The sequence below is a fragment of the Sorex fumeus genome, unplaced genomic scaffold (assembly GCF_029834395.1).
Source record: "Sorex fumeus unplaced genomic scaffold, SorFum_2.1 ptg000008l, whole genome shotgun sequence".
Classification (NCBI taxonomy): domain Eukaryota; kingdom Metazoa; phylum Chordata; class Mammalia; order Eulipotyphla; family Soricidae; genus Sorex; species Sorex fumeus.
In genome coordinates, this window is record NW_026606065.1 from 75,239,515 (window position 1) to 75,261,235 (window position 21,721).

Sequence of the window (21,721 nt, forward strand, 5' to 3'; positions counted from 1 at the left end):
GTTTCAGTGAAAAGGTACATTTGTTCTCCAGTGTAACTGGGGAGGAATCTCTTACATACTTTAGAGAGACCCTATGCAATATGTGTTTGCAGGGTTAACTTTTTTTCCCATTCATTTAAACTAATTTTGCTTGTGTTGCTGGTGATTGAGCAGGGCCTTATGCATGAAGACATGCTTTCTACCATCAAGCCATCTTCTTTCCTGGCCCTAATTTAAATAATTTCTTTTAAAAAAATGCCCTTCAGGGGGCTGGAGCGATAGCACAGTGGGTAGGGCATTTGCCTTGCACGCGGCTGACCCAGGTTAGATTCCCAGCATCCCATAGGTGGTCCCCTGAGCACCCCAGGGGTAATTCCTAAGCGCAGAGCCAGGAGTAACCCTTGAGCATCACCAGGTGTGACCCCAAAAAAAGCAAATAATATAATAATAATAATAATTGAACCATTTTGTTCTTCTCTAGAAATAAATATTGCTGCAGTAAGGAGCCAGTGTGATGCTGCTTCACAGACAATTTCTGGTCATCATGTAGAAACCCAGGATGTGAAGATTCTGGATAGTTATGGACAGCAGAAATCATCTCCCAAAGCCTCAGTATCCCTAAAGAGTACTCTGGAACCTAAAGAACTGACTTCAGTGAAAGCTTCTGTCACAACATCAGTGTCTGAGCCTTGGATCCAGAGGAGTTTCTATAGGTCATCAGCAGCAGCTACGGGTAAAGATGGTGATGCCCAGAAAACATTGTTTTCTTCTTCTCCTGCCTATTCATCTGAATCAGAATGTTCAAGTCCAAGTCCTATCATTTTCTTGGATGAAGAGGGATATCAAAAAAGCTTAAAAGCCAAACTTGATCTCCCTAAAATTCCTGTGATGAAAGATGACATAGAAGATTCAGACTCAGAGGTCAGTGAATTTTTTGATAGCTTTGACCAGTTTGATGAACTTGAGCAAACTTCAGAGGCTGCTTGTCCAAAAGAGCCGAACATGGGGGAGCCATCGCACAAGAAGAAGGGACATAAACATGAAAAATCCTGTTCTGTAACCACTACTATGAATCCTCAGAAATTCAAGTCTGATCGTCCGGTTCTCCCAGCTAATGTTAAAAAGCCAACTCCTCGTAAGCCAGAATCCCCTTATAGTAGCATGTGTGATGCCCCAGATTCCCCTCGCCCAGTGAAGGCTTCAGGGGAAGACAGTGACTTGTTTAGCCCTATTCGATCCTCAGCTTTTAGTCCTCTGGGAGGCTGCCCTCCTGGGTGTTTTTGCCAAATAGAAACTGGTGGGGATGGTATTCATGAAAATTATGACACTGCTCATTGTATGTATGAAGATTATGCAGATATCCTTTCATGTGAAGTACTGGATTCAGTTCTTCATAGTCCACCTACAAATGTACTGTCAGACACTGAAAATATTGAGAAGGAAGAAAAGAAGCCTCTAGCTCTTACGTGTGGAAGCCTTGATCCAAAAATTAAATCTAAAAATAAACCTTTAATGATTAAAGATAGTATACAGAAATTTGCAGCAGGTCTTGTGGAAAAAAGTTTTGGCAGTGCTTTCAAGGACTTACAGAAAGGAGTCTCTTCATGTACCAATGCGTTGTGCCACTTAGCCATCAAATTGACATCCTCCGTTTTTCAGATGGCATTCAGTGAACTGAAAAGGCAACGTGCATTTTCACTGAGAGAGCATGCCATTAGTGGTCTGGCTAATTTTTTGGTGAGTGAGGCTTTATCGAATGCTTTACAAGATTTACAGTATGTAAAGAAGCAGATATTTACCAATACGGTTGCAAGGTTTGCTGCAGATCTTGCTGAAGAGCTTGTATTTGAAGGCATCATGGAAGTGTGCCAGTTTTCATACCCTCCGACCCCTGCATCTCCACAGTGTTGCTCATTTGACTATGAGGACAAAGTTGTGAAGTCATATGCAAAAGATTTGTCCGAATCTGTAATACAGGAAGCATTTATTGAGCTGTCACAAATTGATGTGGCCTTCACAACGAAGGCAGCTGTCAGTGTTTCTACAAATAATATAAACTGTGTGAGTGCAGAAAACATGCCATTGACACAGAACATCTCATTTCCCCCCACTTCTAGTGGTCAAACAATTACACTGACAAAACCAGTGCAGGACTCTAAAAAAGAATACACAGTTCAGCAAGCCTTGTTTTGTAGTTCTGGAATTGCTACTTCTGTACCAATGCCCTTGGCAGGAAGTACCCTTCTTCCATACCATATTTCATCTGATGTATGTCAGGTAGGGTCTGCTGTCTTTTCTGATGACAGTAATTCAAATGATGATTCTCAGCATGCACATGTTACAATGAAAAGCAAAGAAGAAGAAGTACCTTGTCTGAGTAATATTTGTTTACCTTCAGAACAGAATAATCCAGATGATTTTATAACCAGAAATGATGATAATGCAGTGAAAAACTCCTCAAAATTAGCAAGTGATCCTTTGATTATTGGCAACTTTTCTGCAGCAATGGTGCATACAGTAGTAAATGAATCTTTAGAGTCAGTGACATCATTTAAAGTTACAACGCCAGTTGATGAGCACACAGATTGTTTACCTAAAATATTGAAGGGAAACACCTCTCCTTTCTACTCTGATCAAGCAGACCAGCAGTGGAGTGATGCTAGCAATAAGGACATGTTTGCTGATAGATTATCTGAATCTATTATTAGACATTCCGTGGATACAAGCAAATCAGTAACTCTAAATGTAGATAAAAGTTTGATACACAAGGAAGACTTATCTGTTCCTGGAGAAGAGTCAGAGTTGATCTTGGAAAAGTTCTCTAACTGTCCAGATGGTCCAGATCATTTAACTCGCTCATCACTTTCAGTAGAAAGGGATTGTGTCCCGGAATGTAAAGGTTCAGTGGTTCATAAATTTTCTTCAGAGACACTTCCACTTTGCCCAACGATGGCAAATCAGAATCTTGATTTGAAGGAACTTGCTAAGGACAGATCAGTGACAAAGCATAGTTTGAACAGTGCAGCACTTGAGTCCTTGTGTTTGGGGCAGGAAAGCTCTTTCCCCCATTCACATACTTTCTCATCCACAGTGCTTACATGTGTAGATGGTTTGCAGGTAGAAGATAAACAGAAGGTCAGAGATGGAAATGTAATCCCGGATACTCCTCCATCAACTCCTCTAGTACCATCCCAGGCTAGTTCTGAATGGGATATCAAGAAGTTAACAAAAAAGCTCAAGGGGGAATTGGCTAACGAATTTGCTCCCGCTACACCACCATCTACTCCTCACAACTCATCTGTTGGTAGTTTGTCTGAAAATGAGCAGCATGCTATTGAAAAAGAAGAGTTTATGTTGAAGCTCATGCGATCTCTTTCGGAGGAAGTTGAAAGTAGTGAAGGAGAAGAGCGGCTGGAAGGGGATATGAAGCCAGACTACTCAGGGGAGAAAGTACAGTTTGCAGAAGCACTGGCCACCAACATCATTTCTCTTGCAACTGAAGTGGCTGCTTCCCATTTAGATCATAAAATAACTCAAGAGCCGAAAGGTAGAAGCCCTTGCTTAAATGTACAAAATCAAAGAGGTGTATCTCCTGCTTTTTTAAATCACTCTGATGAAAATTTACAAACAGTGCACAATTTTGCAGGGGATATGGCAGCAGAAGTCATTACAGAGGTGGAGAAAATAGCAAAAGTGAGAAGTTGCATGCTTTCCAGGCCAAAGAACAGCTGTTATAGTGACAGTGACCGGGATCATCGGTCAGAGGAAAAGCTAGATATTGAGTGTGTAGCACCTTCAAGGGAAATGGATCCATGTTTTCTTTCTTTTCCACCAAGTTCTTGCATGTTAGGACTGACCTATAAATATCCCAGCTGTGAAAGTGTAACCGATGAATATGCAGGTCACATTATCCAAATACTCAAACAGGAAGGTGGTAATAGTGAGTTAATAATGGATCAGTATGCCAATAGACTTGCTTATCGATCTCTTAAATCGGGATTGCAAGAAGCAGCTAAGACAACCAAAAGAAAGAGCAGTTCGAACATGTTGTCTGTGCAAAGCTCACAGGTGAAAATCAACAATGATACAGAATGCCATCAGGAAGTAGGTAAAAAAAGACAATGTAAAAGAAATGGAGGCTGCTTTCATAAAATTCAAACTTGTGAACGGACTCAGGATATACGCAGAAATGAGCACTCGGAGCTGTACAGTTTTTCCACCTCTCTTGCTCACAACATAACAAAAGATGTTAAAAAAGAGCTGACAACTTCTGTAGCTGGTTTGCCCAAATCCTTAACCGATTCTTGCCTTTATGAAAAAGCTGGGTGTGATGAAGATACTGAGTCTCATGCCGAGTCAGAATTTTCCCAGTTTCCCCAGCCTTCCTCAAATACTCAGAGATTTTACCAAAGTACAGGCAGCCTAAATGGCTATAGTCATGGGAAGAACATTGTCCACACAATAGAAAAGTATGCTCAGAAAGTAGTCGATGACACCTTAGAGCTAAGTTTAGGACCCACAGTTTTTCATAGGTCTGAGACCACAAAACTGGCAGAGAGGATCACTTATGCAGAAAAGTTGTCACCTCTTCTAAGTCAGAGTTGCAGGCACTGTGACCGGAAGGAACTGCATGATTGCACTGGAAACTCATCTCAGCTCCCTTTCAGACAAGATGTATTTGCTGGTTGTAAGTCAAAGAATAATCCAAGACACAGCAGCTTCTTTGAGAAATCTAGAATTTTTCATCTTGATGTCCCTCAAATTCATGTTGATCTTGATAAGAAGGTAGTGCTCGCTGAGAAGATAGTTGCTGAAGCGATTGAGAAAGCAGAGAGAGAGCTGAGCAGTACCAGTCTGGCAGCTGATAGTGGAATTGGACAGGATGGCATCAGCTTTGCCGAAAGCCTAAGTACGGAAATAATGACATCAGCGATGACAAGTCATGGACATTTTAGCAGGTAAGTGTCAGATTTCTTTTGAGGCTTACAATAAAATTTCTAGAAAGTTAGGTTTGATCATACATTCATACATGTCTTAACCCTAAGTTTGCAAAAAGAATTTTCCCTTTTCCCTTTGTTTATTATTTCATGTCCTACATTTTGTTTTCATATGCATTGTTTCAGTATCCCACCACAGTCCTTTCAGGGGGGGGATTAATCTTTTACTGAACTGGAAGATGAGACTTGGGAAATCACCTTGCCCAAGTTCATAAAGCATGAAGGTAGGTAAGTTGAATTGAAGACACAGCTGGAAGATTTCATGCAGCATATAGTATTATCATGTTAATTTACTCCTCTGCTATTTCTTTGTTTTTATTTTTGTTTTGGGGGCCACACACAGCGGTGCTCAGGGCTTCCTTCTGGTTCTGCACTCAGGAATCACTCCTGGTTGTGCATGGGGCCATATGGAGTGCTGGGGATTGTATCCAGGCCAGCTTATAAGAGGCAAGTCCCCTGCCTGTTGTTCTCTCTCTCTCTCTCTCTCTCTCTCTCTCTCTCTCTCTCTCTCTGGCCCCTCTGCTGCTAAATTTTTCTGCAGTGTTTTTCTGTCCATAGACCTGTTTTTTGATAAAGAACAGCATATAAGCAAAGTGCTAGGAGGAGAAAGCAAAACTTCTCCGAATATCTCTGTTGCTGCTCCCACTTCACCTTTTGAGGGAGACAGTTCTTCCTGATTATCCTGGTGCTGTATTTGTTCTTTAATAGCTCTTTCTTATACACTGTGTTGCTAATGCCTTAAAGATTTTCTCTTTTTTTCCCCCCCTTGGGAAAATATCAGGACCAATTTGTTTTATTAGTTTCGTTATGTTTGTTAGTTCCACTGGATAGAGAAACAATCTTGGCTTGAATCATGTGATACCTCAGGTTTTCTAGTAGTTTTTGTCAAAGCCATGACAGGAGACAGCCTTTTGGGAATGTTAAAATAGAGAGTTACAATTTGGCCTGACCCTTGAGTCTCTTTGCTTTGTAGCATCTTCTTAAGACATACTATCTCTGGTGAACAAGGAGAGGCCTCAGCTATAATCAGGCGGCTTCCTTTTTCCTGGAGCGGATTACAACTATATCCGGCCCACTGCATATCTGCCTGGTCTGCGACCTAAGAATGTTTCCATATATTTTTAAATGGCTGACAGAAAAATCAGAAAAGGGACCAGAGGCATAGAACAGGGTTAGTTAAGCCACTTGCCTTGAATGCAGCCTGCCCCTATCATCATATATAGTCTCCAGAATATAGCCTGGAGTGATCTCTGGGCACAGAGCCAGGAATAAGTCCTAAAGCACAACCGAATGCGGCTCAAAAACAGAAAAAAAGAAGAATAGAATACTGTTTTATGACATATGAAAATTTTATGCAATTAAAATTTCAATTTTTGTAAGTAAAATTGTATTGAAACAAAGCTCAGCTTACTCACGTTTTGTTGTTTTTGAAGTTTTAACAGTAAATTTGGGTAATGTTGACAGACTTTATGACCAAAAATACCTAAATTACTTTGGCATTTACAGGGGGGGAAATTTGCAAATCATTTCCTAGCCCTACATTTTTTTACATGAGTCTGAACATATAATAAGTGGCTAATATATAATTGAAAACTGGTAATAAGGTAGGCCTATTCTACAGTGGATGCAACTCTTCGGACAGAAATGACCTCAGTAAATCAGGCTAAATTTACTCATCTCCCTGCCCCCAGTCTCGTATTGAAAAGACAACACATTCTCAGTAATCCTCTAGAGTCTCAAAGACCCTCTTCAGATGACCTCACAAATGCCTTTACTATAGATAACCTCAGTATTTTAACTTTTCCTTCTTGAACTGGGAAGAAGATAGTACACTGGAGTTCTTCCTATAAGCCTATAGTATCTAATATCAACTGTGTGGGTTTAATTTTTTTTTTTTTGATGTGGGGACATACCCAGCAATGCCAGGGTCCTGGCAGTACCCATGGGACCACATTTGGAGCTGGGGCTCAAACCTTGGGCGGCTGCATTTAAGACAACCTACCCCACCGTGCTATCTCTCTGGTCCTAATTCCCACTTTTAATCCGAGTTTGTATGATGTTACCTTTTTTTTTAATTACTTTTTTCTTTTTCCTTCATAATTGTACTAAGAGTTTGCAAGTGCTGACAAATTGACAGTGTATTGTTCTGCACTTTGTTTCTGAACTTAAAATTGAATTGTCTTTTAAACTTTAGGAGGGATTCATTTTAATTGATTGGGATGGGGATTGGAGTTCGGGCTCACCAGTTATTCTTGGTTCAGCTCTTGGAGGGCAGTCTCATTCCATAGTGGTCCGGATACCATGTGGTACCAGGGATTGAACCCAGGGCTGCAGAATGTAAAACAAGTACCCCAACCCTTTGATTAATTTCCCTGGCCTTAAACTGATTATTTTTAAGGGTATTATTTGGATTATTTACTTATGTTCCCTTTTAAATGTTTGAGTCATAAAAGTAATTGCAAATATTTCACGGAGTTGTAAGTGCAGAGGGGTGGCACATGAGTGTCAAAGAATTACATGATAATGTGTTTTTGGAAAAGTCCTAAAGTACATTCTGAGCCAAAATAATGAAGCAGTCATTAACAACTGTCCCATGCACCCCACCTAGTGGTCATTTCAGCCCCCCAGAATATATTAGATTGTACCATGTGACAGGTTCAAAAACGGAACAATTAAGCTGTATTTAGTGTAGAAGTATGGTGTGCCTTTTCCTTGAATGCCTGATTTAGTTCTGGTTATTGTACCTTAAATTAAAAGCCCTAAAGAAAAGGGCACTGGGAATATGGAAGTAAGACAAAACTTTTATTTTGGGAAAAAAATTTTATTCTCTCAGTTTGTGTTAAATTGGAATTAGATAATTAGACATATAAAACAGCATAACCTGTCACACTTTACAGGAAACCTAGAGAAAGGGAGTTAGAGAGGAATGGTGATGATGTGTGGCAATTGGGGTTGGTTGCAGTTTCAAGAGGTAGCAGGACCTTTGAGCTTAGAGCCAACAATGAGGAGAGTGATAACGGGGGAATCCAGAGGCGAGGCCCCAGTGGAGTGGGATGTAGGCAGAGTTCCCGTTGCTGAACAGGATTGTGTCAGGGAGAGCAGCTAAAGGTGAGGTGGAGATAATAGGAGGAGGCCAGATGGTATATAGTATTAGCACTTGAATTTTTCAGAGAGGTTTTATCTTAAGTCTTGTTTAAAAATTATCATTTGATGAACTGGAGCAATAGTACAGTGAGTAGGGCAACTTGCCTTGCAAGCAACCATCTTGAACCTGGGGTTAATCCCCGGGTATCCCATATGGTTCCCCAAGCCCTGCTAACAATGATCCCTGAATGTGGAGCCAGGATTAAGTCTTAAGCACTGCTGGGTGTTACTTAAAATAAAAAAAAAATCAGTTGCAACTTTTCTCTTGAGAATAATATGTAGAGGGGCAATTGCAGTAATTGAACAGTGAATTGCTTTTCTTGTGAAGATGAAATAAAAATAAAGGCTTTGCATTGAAAAAAGGAGAGGGAATATGATCCATTCTCAAGATAATGATTAATTATTGCTTGATTGACTGTTTCTTAGAATTCTTTAAATGACTTTTGTTTTATTTTTGGTTAGTCTTCCTAAATCTACGAAGAGTTATTTTTTTTTTTTTCCTTTTTGGGTTACACCTGTCCATGCACAGGGGTTACTCCTGGCTCTGCACTCAGGAATTACTCCTGGCAGTGCTCAGGCGACCATATGGGATGCTGGGAATCAAACCTGGGTCCGCCGCGTGCAAGACAAACGCCCTACCCGCTATGCTGTACTCCAGCCCCAAGAGTTATTTTTAAGTATAAATAAAAATGCTGACTTACAAAACAGATGTTAAACTTATGAATTTGAATTTCTTCATCGTGGTTCCTGTTGAAAACATGAATTGTTTTCATTGAAATGCAGGTATTATGGTAAATGCAGTGATAGATCCATAACAGATTGACAAAATAAATTTGGGGTGTTAGTGGGTACCCCACTTAGTTTTCAAATTAATATGCTTTCCTGTATAGTCTTTATTAGACAGAAAGGATTAGTAAGTTGAATTGGTCCAACTCTAGGAGCTACTTCTTTTTGTCATCTTTATTTGATAGTCATAATTCAGAATTTGATGTTTTTCGATTGAGGTGGATTTTCTCCCCCCTTGTTTTTCAGTCCAAAAGAAATAGAAGACATCTATTCAGCCGAGTCCTTTGGTAGCCAGCAGATGAATGTCAGTATTGGTGAAGACAGCATTGGTAGCTGGTCCAACTTAAGTTTTGAAGATGAACCCCAGGATGAAAGCAGCAGTTTTCATCATCTAAGTGAAAGGTAACTGACATTAGGCATGTGGTTGTACAGTTTAGACCCTCAGGCTTCAGAAGTGTATTTTATGTGTATTGTGTATTATTTTAAACCCTGAATTTGAAAATCTATTATTCTCAAAGTGTATTTTATTATTTAAAATGTGTTTTAATAGATTTTAACATGTATTATAAGTACAGTGATTAGGTAAGCTAAATTTTTGTGGTTTTGCCAAAATAGATTTGAAAAATATTACATTTATTTTATTTTTATACCCTTAAGGTTTCTTGGATTTCTCATTAATTTTTTAGGTAAACCAAATTTTTTTCACTTTCAAGAATACTTTTTCTTCATAGAGTAGAGAAAAAGATAGCTCTCTGTAAAAGACATTAAAATAGCTCTGTAATTTTCTTAATATTAGTTAAAGTATTCTTTTAGGGAGAAGGATTCCTCTTTTTTGTCCAAAACAAATGGTCTGGAACATTTATACTTGAATGACTGAAGATATATATAAGCGCAATATGACAGTAGTGTTTTATGCAACAGAAGGTACTTACTTGATCTGTTTGTTCATGGTAAGTGTCTCTGGAACATTTTATTAATTAACAATACAGTATTCTTAGTGGGCAGCTACACCTGGCATTGCTTGTGGTCTACTCCCAGCTCTGTGCTCAGGGTTCGCTGCTGCTGGTGCTTAGGGACATCTGATGTCAGGAATAGAAAATGGCCGTAGACAGGACAAGTAAGCACTTTACCCTGTGCTCTCTCTCCAACCACTTTTATGTTCCTAACTCTTTATGTTGGCATTCCTAACTAACCGATAAAATGCCATAAAATCTTCCACATTGACTAATAATTGGAAACAATAAATGCTAGCTGTAGGTTTGTCTAAAGAGAGAACAGGGCTTGGAGCATGCATACTTCCAGCATCAGGTATATTTGGAAGGACACTGAGAGGCTTCAGTTGAAAAGAGCACTCAGAATTGACTTAGCGCCAGGGGTGATGAGAAGCCCATAGCAGGCAGAAAACATCAGGAAAGGAAAGTGGCTCTTCTCCAGTTCGAACTCATTATCTCAGAGCTTTGTGTTTGAACTAGCGAGTATGTGTTAATATCTTTATGAAATATTTCGTTAGTTTCTTTAAATGCTGTCTAGACTAGTGTTTTTCAACCTTCCTCTGATCTTGGCTCCCTTCTCGTTTGTTTCCTTCCTGTGTCTACCCTGTCCCCCCATACTTGGTCCCCCCAACTGAGAGGGCATGGCATTTCACTAAAGTGATTTTCTGCTCTGGACCTCTCGAAATATCCTGGGGGGCTAGAAGGGGGTCATATGGTCCCTGGTTGAGAAACATTCACCTAAACCACCAATTTCTTAAAACCCAGATTCCCAAGAGTTATTCTTTCATACTGGTTGAAGAGATAGGGATAATGTTTCAAATCATAACATGGCCATTTCCACAGGTTTGTCTATAATAGAACATTCTTTCTTCAATATTTCTTTGAGAAACACAGGCATCCAGAATTTTAGTGAGGGTTAACATTAATGCTTAGGAAGTCCTGGTTTAAAATGGGAGAATAGAAGTTAGTAGCTAGTTGGACAGATTTGTGCAGAATTCCATCTAATGAAAATGAGTGAAAGAGGCATCTTTAAGCTCTGTCCTGTTTAGAATTTTATTAATGATACAGGATATTCCTTAATTGTGATAGACTCAAAACAGAAAAAAGATAATTTCTGATTTTGTTTTGTTTTAAATTTAACTTTTTTACAAGGACTTTTTTTTTTTGAATACTGTAGCACTGTAGCACTGTCCTCCCATTATTCATCGATTTGCTCAAGCGGGCGCAGTAGCATCTCCATTGTGAGACTTGTTGTTACTGTGTTTGGCATATCAAATATGTCACAGGTAGCTTGCCAGGCTTTGCCATGTGGACGAGATACTCTCAGTAGCTTGCCGGGCTTTCCGAGAGGGGTGGAGGAATCGAACTGGGGTTGGCCAGGTCGGCCACGTGCAAGGCAAACGCTCTACTGCTGTCCTAAAATACTCTGTATTTTCTTTTTTAAAAAAATATTTTATTAGTGAATCACTGTGAGGTACAGTTACAGGCTTACAAACTTTTGTGGTTGCGTTTCAGTCATACAGTGATCAAGTACCCATCCCTCCACCAGTGCCCATTTTCCACCACCAATGGTCCCAGCATCCCTCCCACCACCCCTGCTCCTTCCCTGCCACTCCAACCTGCCTCTTTGGCAGGGCATTCCCTTTTGCGCTCTCTCTCTCTCTCTCTCTCTCTCTCTCTCTCTCTCTCTCTCTCTCTCTGTCCTTTTGGGTGTTGTGGTTTGCAATAGAGGTATTAAGTGGCCATCATGTTTGGTCAATAGTCGATTTTCACCGTGTGTCTCCCATTCTGAGTGGATCCTCCTAGCACCCTTTACTTGGTGATCCCTTCTCTATCTGAACTGTACAAAGGCATATTTTTATATATTCATTTATTTTTGTTTTTGGATCACCCCCATCAGTGCTCAGGATTTACTCCTGACTCTGCTCAGAGGTCACTCCTGGTGGTATTCAGGAAAAATGTTCAGTGCCAGGATTGGCCCTGAGCAAGGCAAGTGCCTCATAATCCCTATACTGTCCCTCTGGTCCCATTTTTAATATACAAAATGCCAGTTGTGAAAACAGTCAGCTTTGTAATTAAAGAGTTAGAATCAAGAATACCGGGCTCAAGAAAAAAAGCTAAAAGATTGTAAGTTTGTAACTTGGCATATTTATGGGAGGTTAGTGTGGTTGGTAGCTTTTGAATAAACACAGAATGGGCTGGAGATGTCACTCAGCGGAAGAGCACTTGCCCTGTACATGGCAGGCCCTGGGTTTCATCCCTAGCACTGCCATAGCAACAATAGCAGTGGCAAACATATGCAGGGGAGAACAAGCTGAGACTGGAGCAAAGTGTGATTGTGATGTGGGAAGTAGATAGGGATCAGATTCTTACTAGAAAGGATTTCTGTTGTACCTGAGTGCTGCTGGTTTGATGTAATAATGCTCATCCCATCTTAGCACTTTAGGAAGCAATTATAAATGTTGCAAACTATAAACAAACACTGCAACTGTCTGAAGCAGTGGGCCTGTAAGGAAATGCAGCAGTGTTGGGAAGGATGTCACAACTAGAATTCTGAGCTGGGACAGGGTGGACTTTGTATTTTACTGATTCTGGCCTGTGGGCTCGACACCTGCAGCTCCTGGAATAGCAAACACTTGACATCTTTATGGCCCTCAAAAAGTCAGACAGAGTGCTATATAAGATTCAGAGCAAGTGACGATCTGAGGTAATGCTTCAGTGATTAGAGACTGGAGCTAAGGGTGGTGAGGTTCTACATATTTTGTATGTTGACTGTGTCTAAATATCTTACTGACACCTCACAACACAGGTAACATACAAGCAAGGTTCGAAGGTGACTCCGGCTGAGATAGTAACCGTATGTGTAGCATGGTCAAATACATTTTGCTTCAGAAAATTAAGTGTTGGAATTCAGAATGGGGAAAACCTAACTGGATAGTGGTTTTTTTTTTTTTTTTCTTTTTGAGTCACAGCCAGCGGTGCACAGGGTCACTCCTGGCTCTGCACTCAGGAATTACTCCTGGCAGTGCTCAGGGGACCATATGAGATGCTGGGAATTGAACCCAAGTCGACCATGTGCAAGGCAAACACCCTACCTGCTGTGCTATTGTTCCAGCCCCATGATAGTGTTTTGTCAGAAAACAATCATAGATTGAATTGACTACAGCCTTACTAAGAACTAAAGTAGCAGCGCGAAATTACAGTTCAGGGACAGAGAAAAAATTATGGAGCTTATTTATTCAAGGCAGGTGGTGCTAATTAAAAGAATTTCGAGGATTTCACCTCACAGAGACTAAGATTTATCCGTGCCTCTGAGGAGCCCACAGCACGTCATATGACGTATGTAAGCATGTCAGATGATAGCAGGTGGTTTAGAGGTCAAGTTATAGAGCATGGTTTGACATCCCTTTGTCTGGTATAGACATCTGTGGTAGGAGTTCACTGTTTTCTAGTACTAATGGTTCAAGAGGAAAGGTTCTTATCATTTGGGCCTTGACCTTCCCCTCTTAACACCAGCGGTTACTCCTGGCTTTGCACACAGGAATTACTCCGGGCGGTGCTCAGGGGACCACATGGGATGCTGGAAATCGAACCCGGGTCGGCTGCGTGCTATCACTCCAGCCCCTCTAAGTAGGAATTTAATAGAGAGCAAAGGTTAACAAGTGAAACTGATTTCAAATTTCAACAAGTGTAATTTGATCAATAAGGAAACTAATCTCTATGCATTAAGTATTTCAGGCAGCTTTTGAAGTTATTGTAAGTTCTATAGTAGATCAGACAAGAGATAGGAGTGACCTTGCAAAATATTTGAAATAATTTTTATGAGATGTCAGAATTAATAGTAGTCTTCATATGACTGAAAACCACAACAAAGAATTACGGTTCTTTTTTTTTTTCTTTTTGGGTCATACCTAGCAATGCTCAGGGGTTCTCCTGTCCTGGCTCTCCACTTAGGAATTACTCCTGGCGGTGCTTGGGGGGCCATATGGGATGTCAAGGATTGAATTCAGGTCGGTCGTGTGCAAGGCAAACGAACTACCCACTGTACTATCACTCCAACCCAGAATTAGGATTCTTAATTTACTATGTTGAAGTATGTTTATCCTAGACAAAGAACATAATATAAACATGTAACTATATAATTTTAAAGAATACAAATGAAATGCTTTTTAAAATATTAGCAAAACAAATGAAAACAATGTTAGGTTAAAAAGTGTTCAAGAATGAAACATGATGACTATTAAGTGAAGAAATTTAGTGCTGGGATATCCATACCTCCCTGTGTCCCAGAGTGGTCTTGACATACTTCTTTTCTAGTGTAGTTATAATAACTTTTGTGTATTCCACATTTTCCTTTTTAGATGAGAAAATTATAAGATCACCTTAGAAGTAGGATTTGACATAAAACTGACTTCGAACACGACACATTTGGGGGTACGAAAAGGCAGGGGAAATAAGGTTAGATGGAGGAAGCATGAATTTTGAGTCTTTATATTTTGTTTTACGGGTCACATCCAGCTATGTCCAGGGCTATTACCAGACTCAGTGTTCAGGTGGTGCGGGGATTCATGGGCTGGGAGGTCTGGAGTCCTGACCTCCTACGTGCAGAACACATGTGCCAGCCTCATGACAGAGCTCTCTAGCCCTGTAATATCTACATTTCTTACTTGTGGTCTCTTTTCATTTTATAGTTTCTAGTATATGGGGAAGAATTTTAATTTTGTAGTTCATTGTTTTGTTTATATAATCATTGTCTAATACAAATAAGTGCAGGGAGTCAGGAACATTAATTTTCTCTTTCTCTCTGACTCATTGCATCTGTCCATTGTATATTTCCATGGTTTTCTATTTGGTTTTGGCAACAGATTACATGAATAAAACACTATGTTGCTTCAGCGTGTAGCCCCACTGATGAGCTTTCCTCTAGGGCTGGAGCCCTCTAGGGCAGGGTGTTTGCCTTGCATGCAGCCAACATGGCCAACCTGAGTTCAATTCCTCCCCCCCTCTCGGAGAGCCCGGCAAGCTACCGAGAGTATCTTGCACGCAGGGCAGAGCCTGGCAAGTTCCCTGTGACTATTTGTTATGCCAAACACAGTAACAACAAAGTCTCCAATGGAGATGTTACTGGGCCCGCTCGAGCAAATCGATGAACAACGGGAGGACAGTGACAGTTGCTTCAGCATTTTCTGATAACTTTTTTTTTTAAGATATGTTGGGAAGACTGCTAGGTTTTTCTCATTACATAGGAATCTGTGATAGGTTAATGTTGTTAGAGTAAATCTGATTATAGAAAATACAGATGCTTAGGAAATTATTTAAAACTTTAAACCTTTTTTATATAGCCTTATCAGCATTTACTGACACATATGAAAGTCTTCTGTTAATTCATCTTAGAATCAACAATTTTTTCTATATGAACAGTAATTTTTATAATTACTAGTCTAATATTGGAAATTATAGCTGCTTATACTGCAAACTAATGTGCTAACTTAACTAATTAATGACTAGGTTTTTTTTTTTAAAAAAAACTGCATGTGTAGGTGATAATCTCAGCAATTGAATAGAGTTTATTTCTGAATGTAGTTGCTTTTTTTATTGCTTTGCTGCAGTTTTAGAATATTGTTGCTTTCTCCTTTTGATTCCTGTAATATATCTGTATGGTATGGCGGAACAGACCAGAGTAATAAGCCTAGGCTATCGTACTCTGAAGAAAATGACTGTCATTTGTCTCCTACTGAATTAAACATAGCATATGAAATGAAGATAATCCACATAATAATACTTTAAAGCCAGAAAATGTCTCTTATCCAGATTTCTAGGAAAAGTCTGTTTCACTTATATTTTGCTGCCTTCCACCCTGTTCCCCCATTTCCTTTGAAAGCCCATCATTGCGCTCTCTAATGACAAAGGGGATGTTAACCTGTGCTTTTTCTTCTTAAACTTTATCCAAACTGAAGAATGCTGGCTTTATGCACATTATTTTCAAGATTTGTCAGCGACATTAACTGAATTGTGAGACTTCTTATTTCATGCATTCTCATGCTGTCCCTTATCTCTAAAATAAGTATAAATATTCAGAATAATTTTTATGATCGGCTGAGGACAGTTAAAGAGAAAAACCACTCTGAAGATGTCAGGTACCTGCCCGAATAGCAGGAATGGTCTCTCTTGCCTACTGTGGTCAACATTTTTTCTGTATGAATAGTAATTTCAGAAACGCCCCCCATGTCACTGACAGAAGCCATTCCAAGGAAACCAAGGTCTTCATTACTATTCATTTTCTAGTTCAGCTCTGTTCTTTTCTTCCTCTGGCAGTAATGGTAACAGCAGTAGCTGGAGCAGTCTTGGTTTAGAAGGAGATTTGTGTGAGGACAATTTATCCTTTCCAACATCAGACAGGTTGGTCCAGTCCAGAACTTTAAACACTTGATGAGTCTCTCACCACTAATGCATGATGTCATATTCTTTAAAGAATGTGGATTACAGCGCCAATATGTATCAACCTGCTTCTCTCTTGTAATTTGACATAATTCTGCTTGATCAGTTTATGTCTAATAAAAACAATCATGCTAAGACTGACATCTAGATGCAAGATATGTTACTTCATGCATGTGTTGCTCCGCTTGCTGTTGTTCATTCTACCAATTACTATTTCATTAAAAAGAGCTTGCTTCCTACAGGATTTCTGATTTTATCATTTTTTTTGCTTTTTTTCTGTATGTAGTTTTATTTTTCATGTCAGAAAAGTATAGGAAAAAGTTTTTACTGTGTTTTAAAATATATAAATAACATCAACAGAAGCATTAAATAATTGTGGCATTCTATGATATCCAAATGCTTTTTTTTTTCAAAACTAAATTAATTGAATATTTGGCTTTGAATTACTTTAAATTTTATTTTGAGATTACCTGGAACACTGAATATATTATGGTTGGATAGAATTTCTTGGTTATTGGTAACTATACTGGGAATTATTTACAATTCAGATTTTAACATGAAATGGTGTGAGAAGCAAAGCTTCCTTTTTTATTGTCATTTCTCCCCTTTTAAAATGTCATTTGTCATATTGTAACATTTATTCTGTACCACACTTTCAGAATTTAATACTGCTATTTTAATACTATTTTTAATACTGTTATTAACTAATGCTTTTTTTTAAAAACTGCTTTTGTGCCATTTTGTTTGAAAGTGATGAGCCAGATGACGAAGAGGATGAGGACGATGAAGAAGGTAACTGACTATTTTTTAAAGGTTTCTGCTTTTTCATTTTCATTAGATGCTGGGTTATTGCAAATTATTATTCCTATATTTACATTGCAACTCGGGGTGTTCTGGAAAAAATTTCTCCAGGGTCATTTTGTTTATTGAGCAGTTTGTGTTATTTGATTATAAAGATTGAGCTTCTATAAAAGGAATTCTTTAGCTGGTTCATATTTCATAGTCTATATTATCTTTTCAAAATATAAAATTCTTACTCATATAAGGTAATTTGTAATTACAGCATGTGAGTTTTTTTCTCTACAAATAACCTTAAGAATTTTCAAGAATTAGTGTTTAATATTAGTATTACATATAGTCAGTCTTTTTTCAAAAAAATATTAAGTTTGTTAATTATGTAAAAGGTCAATAATGCCTTTAATAAAATGGAATATAAAAGTATTCATAGTGTTTGAATTTTTTTTTTTTCTTTTTGGGTCAAACCCTGCCATTCTCAGGAGTTCTTCCTTACTCCGCATTCAGGAATTACTCCGCCACGTGCAAGGCAGATGCCCTCCTTCATTGTACTATCATTCCAGCCCCTGAAATAATTTATTTATTTATTTATTTTAGTAATTTTGTCGTCTATTTGGGCTGGAGCGATAGCCCAGTGAGTAGGGTGTTTGCCTTACACGCAGCCGACCTGACCAACCCAGGTTTGATTCCTCCACTCCTCTCGGAGAGCCTGAGTGTTTCATCCGCAAGGCAGAGCCTGGCAAGCTCCCCATGATATATTCAGTATACCAAACACAGTAACAGCAAATCTCACAATGGGGACGTTACTGGGCCCACTCGAACAACGGGAGGACAGTGCTACAGTGCTACAGTTATCTATTCTTTGAAAGTGGGCAAACAAAAATTTCAAAAGCATTCTGTTGCAGTGTGCTTTGTACCATGATTTCCTATCAAGTTTATCACCAATTGTATTTTAGAGAAGTTGTACCAATTTTCAAGCCAGAGCCCTCAAATGTCAGATTATTGTAATTTTTAGTCCTAATGCTCTGTTAAGTAGGTAGTCTTAATCACTGAACTTCTAGAGTAAATTTTTACTTAAACTTAGGGCAAGTATCTTTAACTGTGGATAGGCTGGGTGCTATTTACCTTATTTTGTAGGGTTAAAAAGGCAATTTCATCTAGAAGAGCCCTCTCAGGGCAGGCTCCCAGAAGCCCTGAACTGAGCACTGAGAGCACCAGTCATACAAGCCTGTGGTGACTTAGCATCCCTCTGACTGCTACAGGATCAGTAAAATGGCCCTGAGACCTTATTGGCACCATAGTGCACCAGATCCACTTTTTGATTTAGTCTTTGGTGAGGGGCAGAGGAGGGAAAAGACAAAGTATTTAATTTTTTTTTTCTTCTTTGGGGTCACACCTGGCGATGCACAAGGGTTACTCCTGGATTTGTACTCAGTAATTACCCGTGGCGGTGCTCGGGACCATATGGGATGCTGGGAATCGAACCCGGGTCGGCCGCGTGCAAGGCAAACGCCCTACCTGCTGTGCTATTGCTCCAGCCCCAAAGTATTTAATTTTTAAGGGAACAGGTAGACCAACTTTTTAAGTAAATTAGGGAGTCAACACAAATCCAAAAAGAGTAGTTGTCTAGAAACCTTATAAACTGTAAACCAGAATCAGGGTCATCCAGCAACTAATTTTCACAACTTAGAGATGGGGGAAGGTCCGCCACAGACCCCGCTGCTCACTTCTTGTGTGTGGGACAGACCTGTTGTCAGCACCCCTAGTTGCTCGGCTAGCAGGCGAGTTAAACACATAGTATTGATGCGCAGGTCACTTCAGGGATTCATACTTTCTTTTTTTCCTTTTTTTTTTTCTTTTTGGGTCACACCCAGCAATTCTCAGGGATTACTCCTGGCTCTGCACTCAGGAATTACTCCTGGCGGTGCTTAGGGGACCATGCTGGATGCTGGGAATCAATCCCGGGTCAACTGTGTGAAAGGCAAACGCCCTACCTGCCATACTATGGCTCCAGCCTTGATTCATACTTTTTTGTATTAAGACATAATGTTCTTTTTGTTTTGTTTTGTTTTGTTTGGGGCCACAGCTGGTGGTGCTCAGGGGTTACTCCTGGCTTTGTACTTAGGGATCATTTCTGGTAGGCTCAGGGGACCTTATAGGGTGCCAAGGATGAAACCTAGGTTGACCATGTGCAAGGCAAGCACACTACCTCCTGTAGTATCACTCCAGCCCCTAAAACACAATTTTCTTTAAAAAGAAAAATTGAGTGTGGCATCTTATTTACCTTAGAGTATAGCATAAAATTCCCCAGCCTGGTTTTGGCGTGTCAGTGATTGCATTTGACATTTTGCCTAAAGAATAAAGTGATTGAGAAAATGGCCTTTGTCTTTATTCTCGCTGCCCTATTGCAGCTTTGAGACTCTAGATCTCTACCTGACTCATCTATATCCTGCATCCTTAAAAAATGGCGATAGTAATTCTTTTCTCACGTCATACAGTGGTTGGGAAAATTAAAGGACTTTGCAAAATGAGTATAAAGAGCTTTGAGCAATATGTAACCTACTGTTTCAAGTGTTTGCTTAATATTTTTTCTTTAGTTCAGAAAATTTTTTTTCAAAGTTGTTCAGTGTATTTATTTGAGAATTGTATTTGTTTTATTTATAGTTTGACTGTAATCTTAACTTTGTAGTCATATTTTCCCTTTTATCTATCATATCTTGACACAAAGTATAGCATTTACAGTACTTGAATTTAGTACTTCAAAATAACATTTCTTTAGTTTGTATTCTTAGATGATCAAAGTTACTATTATGTCCCAGCCTTATTTTGCCCCTTCAGAAATCTGTCTTAGTTGATCTTATCTTGTAGTGAAGAAAAAAATTTTTTTCAGGCGTTTATTGGAATCTTAAGAAATGGAAATTACTTAGAAAATTTTGAAAGCTAGGATACTGAGTTGAAATGATGAGTTTCACTTCATGTTCTTTATTAAATTTGAATATTAGGTTTGGAGCAAGTTGGAAAGACTTTGCTAATTTCAAATATTGACATGGAGCCATGCACCGTAGATCCCCAGCTAAGAATCATCCTTCAGTGGCTTATTGCCTCTGAGGCTGAAGTTTCAGAACTTTATTTTCACGACTCTGCAAAGAAGGAATTTATACTAGTAAGTACCTGTCTTATGGGGTAGTTGTGAAAATACACTTGCTGGTAGATTTTCTGTAGTATATGACTGACCTAATAAGATGTCTGTTCATAGCCGAGTGTCAGATGTTTTTTGCAAGGAGATTAGTCATTGTGTTGGAGAACTGTACCACTCACTAACATTCTGACTTTGGACAAGTTTGTAGTTTTAGTGCCCTTATCTGCACTGTGCGAATGAGTATAGAATATACAGAGGTTTATTAAGAATACATACAATACTGTAAAATAGGCTTAATCAGTCCCTGGCACATACTGACTTCCCAGAGTCAGGCACCTTTAATAAACATTTAAGGTATTTTTATAAAAAGATGGTGATTTTTCTTTGAATTTAATTGATAATTGTGCTAGTAATTAGTATGTCTCTTTCTCCGTTACTCAAATTTTATAATGAAAAGCTAGCACAATTAAAAAAAATAGTAAAAGTTCAGACATCCAATAAGAAGCAGAGATAGGGTTCTAATAAAACATTTAGATTTGATGCATTAATTAATTACTTTTATTGAAAATTTATCTTGTTGAAATTTTCTATTTTGAAGGTCCAGAGAGATATTACAGGGGGTAAGTCACTTGTTTTGAAGTGAGGCCAATTTTGGTTTGATCCACAGCACCATCTATGATCCCCTGAGCACAGAGCTAGGAATAATCCCTGTGTACAGAGGTGTGATCCCAAAACTTCCCCCTCCCTACCTCACTACCACACAAAGATTTTTGTTCCTTTTCTTTCTCTAAAATTTTCCCCAGCGTAACTTTGTCTCATTATAGGCTATAAAGTAGTTCAGTGAAGAAGCTTGTCAATTGACCAGGGACAACAAAAGTTAAAACATAAAATTACTCATGATTTTTAGTTAAGAATTTATGAAGATACTCTTGGTCGACGTAGTGGGAAAAAGACATTATATAAAAATGTTGTTTGTTTTTACCTAGACCTTTTGTAATTTTTACAGTTTAATTTCCTTTTGTGGGCAGGTGAAAATAAGACAGGAAAGGAATATTCCAAAAATGAATTGTCAAAAGGAAATTCATGAAAAGAATAGAGCTGTTCAGTAGGCACCCAGGTTTCTTTTTATTTTCATTTTCATGAATAGTTTGGGGGACCTTCTAAACAGTGCTCAAGGGCCTGGGGGTGGGATTGGGGACGCTCCTGGCAGTGCTTGACACTGGCAGGTAGTTAAGTGCATTGGTGCATTACTGCTTGGGGCCAGCATATTAGCCCTGCTGTGTTTAGAGGGGCTAGTGGTGCTGTGGATTGAGCTCAGGACCCTGATAGCCCTGAGGGTACACAAAATTTTAAGCCATTTAATCTTGGATAAACAGGACTAATGGAGGCCTTAGCTAGAGTGGAGCAAAATGACATTTGAGACATTAGTATACTTCCTCTTCCCCCAGTCC

At 39.1% G+C, this 21,721-nt stretch overlaps 1 protein-coding gene across 2 annotated transcripts in view; it reads left to right on the forward strand.

The window, feature by feature from the left end:
• Positions 1–21,721, forward strand: part of AKAP11 (A-kinase anchoring protein 11) — a 51,701-nt gene that overhangs the window by 23,523 nt on the left and 6,457 nt on the right. The window contains exons 7-11 of one of the 2 annotated variants that reach the window (XM_056109906.1): positions 461–4,937; positions 9,153–9,308; positions 16,214–16,297; positions 17,088–17,128; positions 20,134–20,294. In XM_056109906.1, coding sequence (XP_055965881.1) covers positions 461–4,937; positions 9,153–9,308; positions 16,214–16,297; positions 17,088–17,128; positions 20,134–20,294 — 4,919 coding nt within the window. The remainder of the gene's footprint in view (positions 1–460; positions 4,938–9,152; positions 9,309–16,213; positions 16,298–17,087; positions 17,129–20,133; positions 20,295–21,721) is intronic. The other variant, XM_056109907.1, reaches the window with a different exon arrangement.